This window comes from Octopus sinensis, linkage group LG5 (assembly GCF_006345805.1).
Source record: "Octopus sinensis linkage group LG5, ASM634580v1, whole genome shotgun sequence".
Lineage (NCBI taxonomy): Eukaryota > Metazoa > Mollusca > Cephalopoda > Octopoda > Octopodidae > Octopus > Octopus sinensis.
In genome coordinates this window covers 72525542-72535541 of record NC_043001.1, presented here as the reverse complement: position 1 = coordinate 72535541, position 10000 = coordinate 72525542, and the positions used below count along the sequence as shown (strand labels likewise).

General features: G+C 38.9%; 2 protein-coding genes and 1 long non-coding RNA gene across 3 annotated transcripts in view; all 3 read right to left on the bottom strand.

The window, feature by feature from the left end:
- Positions 1-204: 204 nt before the first annotated feature.
- Positions 205-1047, bottom strand: LOC115212184. The gene has a single exon (XM_029781024.1). It carries the CDS (start codon positions 1045-1047, stop codon positions 205-207), a length of 843 nt encoding a protein of 280 aa, XP_029636884.1.
- Positions 1048-1128: 81 nt separating this feature from the next.
- On the bottom strand, positions 1129-1803 carry LOC115212183 (craniofacial development protein 2-like). Its single transcript, XM_029781023.2, has one exon. It carries the CDS (start codon positions 1801-1803, stop codon positions 1129-1131), a length of 675 nt encoding a protein of 224 aa, XP_029636883.2.
- A 32-nt stretch (positions 1804-1835) lies between these two features.
- Positions 1836-10000, bottom strand: part of LOC118763511 — a 22711-nt gene continuing 14546 nt past the window's right edge. The window contains exon 3 of the long non-coding RNA XR_004999271.1: positions 1836-1851. This is a non-coding gene — a long non-coding RNA (uncharacterized LOC118763511). The remainder of the gene's footprint in view (positions 1852-10000) is intronic.

Genomic DNA, 10000 nt, shown 5'->3' with positions numbered 1-10000 from the left:
AACGCAAAGAGGCAGCTTGTACTCATTTGCTCGCTCAATCAGTTGCGTTAGAGCAAATATATGGTCCATTGTGCTGTAGTTTCTTCCGGAAGCCTGCTTGCTCCCTCGGTTGTTGTTCGTCGAGACGACGTGACAACCTGTTCAGAATTATCTTCGTGAACAGCTTGTACACGTGAGATAGCAGGCATATGGGTCGGTAGTTCTTTAGATCTTCTCTGTCGCCCTTCTTATGGTATTTGACTCTTTCCATTGCGAGGGAATTCTTCCCTCGTCTAGATAGTGCGTAAATCGCTCAGCGAGGATTTTCCAGAGCTGCTCTCTGCCTGACTTTAGCACCTCCGATGTTATACCGTCTTTCCCTGGAGCCTTTCCTTTTTTCATCGAGCCGATGGCTCTTTCAACCTCACTGACAAGGATAGGTGGCACGTTTTCTTCCTGTTGGAGTGGTGGTAACGGCTGGACATTTCTGGTAGACTTAAAGAGCTTGGTGTAGAAGTCTTCACAAGCTTTTTCCATCTCGCTCTTCTCGTTGACCGGTATTCCATCTGTATTTTTCAGGGCCATCACCTCCGATCTATATAGTACCATGTCCCGCTTGCATTTCTTGAGGCTCTTCTTTTTCTCTGCGGCCTTCAAGAGCTTCTCCATCCGATATGCCTCAAAGTCTTTCTTTAGTTGCTGACGAATCACTCTGCTGAGAATGGAATATTCAAGGTGATCTTCAATAGTCCTCTTCATATTTTTCCTCTTCTCGAGTAACTTCGTAGTTTCTTCCGAGATTCTTCCCTTCTTTTCTCTTGGGCATACACCCTTAGCCTTCCTTAAACACTCCTTCAGTTTCCCTATCAGTGAGTTGTAGTCATCGTCTATATCGTCTCCTTGGCACCAGTCTTCCTGCATGATGGCTTCCTGCAGCTTTGCCTCGTTGTAGACTCGGACACGTTTTCCCTTCGACGCCAAATATAACGCCATCTTCTCCCTCTTCTCGTCGATGACGACTCTCGCCCTTACCAGACGATGATCGCTGCCGGCGTTGAATGGCGTCATGACGGAGACGTCATGCAATATGCGTCGCTTATCAACCAGGATGTAGTCGATCTCGCTTCGGTGCTTAGAGTTCGGCGATATTCAAGTCCATCTCTTCCTCTCCCTCTTCCTGAATAGGCTGTTTCCGATGTAGAGCTGCCTCGCCTCTGCCATGGTAGCCAAACGTTCCCCTCTCTCGTTTCTCTCTCCCATGCCAAATCTCCCGACGTATTCCTCTCCTTGTCGTCCATGTCCAACCTTTGCGTTGAAGTCTCCCATCACGACAGTGTAAGTGGACTTCATAGCCAACCCTTTGTCTAGTTGTCGATAGAATTCTTCCACCTCGTCGTCGTCGCTGGTACTTGTGGGAGCATAGGTCTGGACAATCTTGAGGGTGGCCTTCCCTGAGAGGTTCACATTTAGTACACCAATCCGTGATGATATGAAGTGGCAAGAAGCGACCCTCGAAGCCCATTCCTTACTTACGATGAATCCGATACCTCCGACCGATCTAACACCTTCTGCTTTTCCTAATCTCACAATGCATCCATCTTGCCATCGTTTACTCGCTTCCGTCTTCCAGCGTGTCTCGCACAGCCCTAACACGTCGCACCTGATCTTCTTCCTCTCCTCCATTAGGTGGTTCAGTTCTTGCCATCCTGCCATAGACCTGCAGTTGTAGGTGCATATGGCAAGTTTACTCCTGTTCCATGACGGCTTTCGGGAACCTGTGATTCTTAGCAGCTTCTCGTCGCTCGAGTTGCACTCCGCCGTCATGGAGTGGCCCGATTGACGTGCAGGGTACTGAGGCCCTTTTCCTTTTCTCTTCTTTCTTCGTGCTGTTTTAGCCATAAGATGACGCCATCCCACTGGCTGGGCGGGCAGGCCGGTATTTTGTTGGATGGCCCGTTGACTCTTCGGGAGTTCATCCGCCCTTTGTTGGGTCTTATTTTTCCATCCCACAGGGAGTCCAACAGCACCCTCCTCACCAAGCGAACCTGGTGGGGTTGTCAGTTTAGTCGCCGACGTCCCGACCATGCAACAGGTTGTACTGGATTACATGTTACCAGTAGCACTCTAGAGCGACCTGACATAAATTATATATATATATATATATATATATGCACATATACAAACGTATATAAATACATGGTGAAACTAATAGAAATGAAACTAATATGCACACACACACATATACATACATACATATATATATATATATATATATATAGTGAAAGTAATGGAAATTGAAACCATATAATACTGAAAATATATCACATTGCAATAGAGATGTTGTTATTTCACTTTTAACACGTAATTCCGAAACAGTGTAAGAGATATGAGATTGCTCCCGGCTCGCATTAGGCGAGAAGTTGAAATTTCGGCCCATGACACTCCATGGACCCTAATGAAGGCATGTGTAAAATTTGAATGAAATCGGATGGGTAGTTCTCGAGTTATTGTGATGATGCACACAGACAGACACACAGACAGTCACACATTCTCAGTTATATATATATATATATATATATATATATAATATTAAAACAACGTGTATATACATGTATGTGGGTGTAAGTATGCATGTCATTCATGTGCCTGTGTGTGTGTATGTATGCGTGTGTGTGGATGAGTGTGTGTGTTTGTACATACATATGTGTCTGCCCGCGAATTCTATAGACCGAGACAAAGACCCACCAAAACATGTGATTTATTCACATGATTGTCACACAATTTCGAATAGCATTTATACTTCATAATCAAATTTAGAAATCTTTTTATAAAAGATATACATAAATAGCTGCTGTTTTGCGCTGTAAGAGGTGATGATTGTGTCACGAGAGAGCCGAACTTGAAACCGCATCCTGTTGCCTGTTAAAAATACACACATCGCAAATTCTTCACAAACATTTTATCTTCATTTCCCTTCTGCAGCAATATACTGAGATATTTTCTGGGATGTTAGCTCCAGTTTAAATATCGATTGAAATATCGATCGATTTGATCCTGTCTAATTGATGACGTGTTCCAACAACAGCAGTTTAGTCGCTCTTTTTCTATTATTATTTGTAGTTCAGTTCACCTCTATCTAATTTGTCCACTGATGATGATGATGGTGATGATGATGATGATGATGATGATGATGATGATGATGTTAACGACGGTGGCGGCGGTGGCGATGATGATAATTCTAAAGATTATGAAGATGACAATGATGATGATGGTGAAGATGATGGTAATGATGATGATGGTAATGATGATGATGATGATTTGACAATGATAATGATGGTGGTGATGATGAAGACGACGTCGATGATGATCACCACCACCATCATCATCATCATCATTTTGATGCTGATGGTGGTGGTGGCGGCAGCCATGAGGGTTATGATGATGGTGATGATGGTGATGATGATGATGATGATGTTGATGATGTTGATGATGTTCATGATCATGATGGTAATGTTGATGATGATGATTTGACAATGATAATGATAGTGGTGATGATGACGACGAAGTCGATGATGATCACCATCATCATCATCACCATCATCATCATCCTCATCATCATTATTATCATCATTATCATCATCATCGTCGTCATCACCATCTTGCCGCTGATAGTGGTGGTGGCGGCGACCATGAGGGTGATGATGATGATGACGATGATCATGATGGTAGTTTTGAAAGTGATGATGGAGATGATGATGACGATGACGTCGGTGCTATTACTACCGCCGCTACTGCTACTACAGCCGCTACAGCCGATGATGATGATCATGATCTCATATTTGGTTAAATTTTACTAATCTGTTAACAACCACACATCACACCGCCACTAACGCTTCCATCATCATCATCATCATAATCACCGTAATTACAACCACTACCAACGCCATCACCACCAACATCATGTAACCACCATCATTATCACCGTCACCACTACTTCCATCCACAACCTTACTATAAATACTATCCCCAATACCACCATCTCCACTACCACCTACCTGCCACCTCAGTTGTTGCTTTGCTCTAGGTCAGCTCTGATTCATCAGACATGTAACCAAAGATATACTGAGACCATGACCAGCTTCTTTTTCTATTGAAACACAGTGTATCTAGGACTAAAGGGCTATATTGTCGAATACCTCGTTCCATTTCCTAAATCGTTTGCTGTGCTTCGTGGGAGATTTGGCCGCTATTATTGCTGGTTTAAACGGCTATATATATATATACAGTCCTTCAATGATACGTTTATATGAATTATAGTAAATTCTAACTTTATTGGGGTTGTCTCCCTTGCATATTTTTTAAATTTTATTTTTGAGATATGAAACACCAAGAGAGGGAGCTTCTTTTCCACTATAGACTCAAAATATATGTGTGTGAGTGTGTATATATACACTATATATACATATATGTATATATATAATATATATATATATATTATATATATATAATATATATATTATATATATATATAATATATATATATATATATATATATGTACACACATAGACACACATACACATAAGAATGTATGTATGCATTTATGTATGTATGTTTGTATCTATCTATCCATCTATCTATCTATCTATCATCTATCTATATATATATATATATATATATATATATATATCAATTTAATACACAACCGAAAGAGCTATTAATAGTTTCATGCTTTTATGATACTTGAACAGGCACATTTATAAAATACACCTCAAAGATTGCTTTGAGATACATGGCGTATCTAATAAATATGCATGTTCAAGTATCATAAAAGCATGAAACTATTAATAGCTCTTTCGGTTATGTATTAAATTGATATTTATCTTTCACTCGATGGAGTACTTTTTTCTGTTGACTCTACCTACACACACACACACACACACCACACACACACACACGCACGCACACACACACACACACACACACACACCACATATATATATATATATATATATATATATATATAATATATATATATTAATGGATAATAAAACGAATGGTTTACACCTGGCTGGTATCTTACTGGTAAAGCATGGTCACTTTCAGAGTGATCGTTAGGTAAATAACAAATGAAAAACAGAAGATGGAATATACGAGAATATATTATAAATCACAACAATTGTTTCGACACATCTAGCATCGACTCTTCTTGTGCGAAACACAAAAACTGGTTCAGGAGTATCCGGTAGTGCAGACGTATCTCGTCGGGTGATAAATAAATAAAACAAATCTCGTTAAAACGACTGTTCCACAATGCAACTTTCCGTTTTGTAGAGAGAAAAATAGCCAGACTGAGGAATTTTTCATATATATATATATATATATATAATATATATATATATATAGAGAGAGAGAGAGAGAGAGAGAGAGAGAGAGAGAGAGAGAGAGAGAGAGAGAGAGAAGATCCAAAAATCAAATTGTCTTTTTTTTTTGCAAAATGGGCAGAGAGAAATAAAAAGTCATGCATCTTCGTTCACAATTCAACATGCTTCTATCTTGACGTTGGGCCGACAAATTATGTATATATATATATATATAAACATAGAGAGAGGAAGAAGAGCATTTAAAAAACTTATCTTCCTTGCGTGTTGAATTATCAATGTTTAAATAAAACATCGATAATTTACCTTGATACGAAATTATTGTAGAATGCGAGCGAGATGAATGAAGTTTATTTTAAAATTACGGTGGTTAATACAGAACTACTTTCATGTTTAATGCACAAACTAAATAAATTAATTTTTAAAATTAATGTTATTTAAATTTGGTACATATTGCAATCTTCAGCTGTATATTCCATATTTTATGAAAAAAATATTCATAACTTTAAAATATATTTACCTTCAACAGTAAGTTAGAAGCATGTTAAATTGTGAATGAAGAAGCCTGACTTCTTATTTCTCTCTAACTATTTTGCAAAACATTTCAGTACCTTGAATTACGAACTGATGTGGATGAATGAGGGTAAATATATTTTAAAGTTATGAATGTGTGGAGGTGGGTGTAACATTTATATTATGTCTTACTGGGATTTCAAAGATTTGGTTTGGTTGCCTTCGTCAGACTGCTCTTTAATTTGTTTCTTTTTGTTTTGTATTGTAGGTAAATCTATATGACTAATAATTGGGTGTCGTGTAAGTAGATCAGGTAAGTAGTTATGTAGAAAAGGAGATTGAAAAGGAAAGAAGGAAAGTATGTGTTTGTAAGATGTGGATTCATATAAAGATAGGCTGATGAGATTTATTCTGGTTTGATACAGGAATTTTGTTATTGTTTATGTTACAGTCTCGCGTGGAAGTAAATGTACATACAGATGTGTCAAATTCAGTTGGTGACATAACTGCACTTACCTCACAAATAAGCAAACTGTCAAATGTTATATAAGACCACAAAGAACTCGAGTAAAATAAAAGCTCATAAAGGCGAGCAAGCCGAAACTTCGAAATCACTGACAACCTTTTCTTTCTAAAACTTTAATAAACATATGTTTTACTTAAAGTATCGAGTAACCCTTCAATTTAATATTGAATTGTTTTTACATATAACTTGACATAAAACAAACATTAATACACACAAATTACACACGCACACACACACACACAGAGAAACACGCACGCAAAAGGACACACGAGCGCGTGCATACACATACACACACGCAAACAAACATACATTCATATACATATATGCGGACACACATGAATATATGTATATGTATATGAATATGTTTCTGTTAAAATCATTGTGTGAAAAGTTATGTTATGCGTATATGCATGCTGTTCATGTAATCACGTGTGTGTGCGTGCGCGTGCGTAGTGTGAGTGTATACTGCAAATGCATATTTGTGTCTGAGCACGTGTGTGTGTGTGTGCATGCGTAATGTGTGTATATATTATATATCTATATTTATGTTTGACGCTGTATATTTGTGTGTGAGCACATGCTTGCGTGCGTGTGCAGCTTATAGGATGTGCGTGGGTAGTATACAGGCAGTGTGTGTGTGTTTATGTATTTATGTATTTATGTCTATGAATATTTTTGATAATGTGTATGCCTATTACAGATAATGCGTATGCCTATACATATCCAAACACGAATATGTGTGCATGTATGTATATGTGAATATGCATAAGTGTCTTTGTACATTTACATGTGTATGCACAGGAATATTTGTATGCATATATGTGCTGTATTTATGTATTATACATATATGTGTCTGTGTGTTTGTATGTGTATATGTATGTGTGTATATATATTATATATATATATATATATATATATAGTCGCCATGATAAATCGTTAGCCACATTTTTCTCTCCTTTTTTTTTCTCTCCTTGTTTTTTCTGTGTCCCTTTCTGTAGAAGAGCGTAGGCTCGAAACGTAAAGACTTTTTTATATTCCTGAGTGTTATACTAATATATCTGTTTGTTTTGTACACCACCTGTCTTCGTCTTTTGTTGTTTTTTTTTCGTAAACTCTCCCTATATAAGCAATAAGAAATCTCTGAACGAGATATAAACAATAACTGCTCGACAACGTAAAGTATACAAGCCATCTCAATATGGCTAACCACTAAGGATGGGTGTTACTGTAGCTTTTAGCCCCAGGAGATCATTGTCTCCAGCTGGCTTTAGGCACACTTTCTGTGCCCTTATGGTATTTGCAAAGGGAGGTCATCCCTCTCTTGCAAACCTAAGTGATACGCACGGACTGCAGTTTCGAGGTATTTGCCTCTTGTCAACGTACGGTAATCACCGGTTTTTGAAATCAGTGACGGAAGTTAGTAGAAAAACCCGTAAGTATTTGCAAACAGGTCTTCCTTTCATCGTAAACCGGTATTACCGTACGTTGACAAGAGGCAAATACCTCGAAACTGCAGTCCGTGCGTATCACTTAGGTTTGCGAGAGAGGGATGACCTCCCTTTGCAAATACCATAAGAGTACAGAAAGTGTGCCTAAAGCCAGCTGGAGACGATGATCTCCTGGGGCTAAAAGCTACAGTAAACACCCACCCTTAGTGGTTAGCCATATTGAGATGGCTAGTATACTTTACGTCTCCCTACATATATATAATATATAATATATATATATATACATATTATATTTATTTATATATATATGTTTTGTGTGTGTGTGTTGTGTGGGTATAGAATTAAAAAAACTTATAATTACAAAGTGTGGACAAGAACGCAAAAATACACAAAGCGACGACACAAAAAAACACACGGGTCACTCGAAGCCTCTAATCTTCAGTCGGGAACGGGATCATCTTAGCAATTTCGGCTGTTTAATCTCGATATCGCTCCGATCCGGCCAGCCCCAAAGAAAAACTTGGAAAGAGGATCGAATGTATACGAAACAAGGACAGGATGCCACACGAATATAAATACAAGAAACAAAAAATAGAAATAAAAAACAAGAATAGTAAACAGGACAAAATCAGCGGGTGTCTTACGATTTCAGACAATTTTTAACTTATCTTGGCTGGCGTATTTGAAAAATGCCTTTGCGGCAGACGAAAACAACAGTGTTAACATGGTAGCGGTCGAACCGGAAAGACCAGTTTGAAGGCGGTCACGTGAGAGCACGGAAGAAAGAGAAAGAAAGGCAGGGGGCAAGGAATCAAAGAGAGAGAGAAAGAAAGAAAGGGACGAAGGCACCAGGGGAGAGAGAGAGAGAGAGAGAGAGAGAGAGAGAGAAGGAAGGAATTAAAGAGGGGAGAAGAAACAGGATTGGCTTAGCAATAGAAATGACGGTGCAAATAAGAATGGGGGAAGAATCAGAAGCAAAGAAAGAGAAAGACACAGACTATAGAGAGAGTGTGTGTAAAGACGTCGTACAAGGTGGAATGTGCATACATAGGAGATAGGGGAACGTTACGCCGCAATAATATATGTATAGAAATTAAATATAAATTATAAATTACAAAGTGGGACAAGAACTCAAAAACACACAAAGAGACGACACAAAAAAAACAGACGGGTCACTCGTAGCCTCTAATCTTCAGTCGGGAACCGGATCATCTTAGCAATTTCGGCTGTTTAATCTCGATATCGCTCCGATCCGGCCACACCTTGTACGACGTCTTTACACACACTCTCTCTATAGTCTGTGTCTTTCTCTTTCTTTGCCTCTGATTCTTCCCCCATTCTTATTTGCACCGTCACTTCTATTGTTAAGCCAATCCTGTTTCAAATACGCCAGCCAAGATAAGTTAAAAATTGTCTGAAGTCGTAAGACACCCGCAAGATTTTGTCCTGTTTACTATTCTTGTTTTTTATTTCTATTTTTTGTTTCTTGTATTTATATTCGTGTGGCATCCTGTCCTTGTTTCGTATACATTCGATCCTCTTTCCAAGAAATCTAATGCCCGTGGCTTAGTTTTTCTTTGGGGCTGGCCGGATCGGAGCGATATCGAGATTAAACAGCCGAAATTGCTAAGCTGATCCGGTTCCCGACGAAAGATTAGAGGCTTCGAGTGACCCGTCTTTTTTTTTTTTGTGTCGTCTTTTTGTGTGTTTTTGCGTTCTTGTCCCACTTTGTAATTTATAATTTATATTTAATTTCTATACATATATTATTGCGGCGTAACGTACCCCTATCTCCTATATATATATATTCCTGAAGGCGCAATGGCCCAGTGGTTAGGATCGCGGTTTCGATTCCCAGACCGGGCGTTGTGAGTGTTTATTGAGCGAAAACACCTGAAAACTCCACGAGTCTCCGGCAGGGGATGGTGGTGATCCCTGCAGTACTCTTTCACCACAACTTTCTCTCACTCTTACTTCCTGTTTTTGTTGTACCTGTATCACGCTGAATATCCCCGAGAACTACGTTAAGGGTACACATGTCTGTGGATTGCTCAGCCACTTACACGTTAATTTCACGAGCAGGCTGTTCCGTTGATTCGGATCAACCGGAACCCTCGTCGTCGTAACCGACGGAGTGCTTCCACATATATATTCC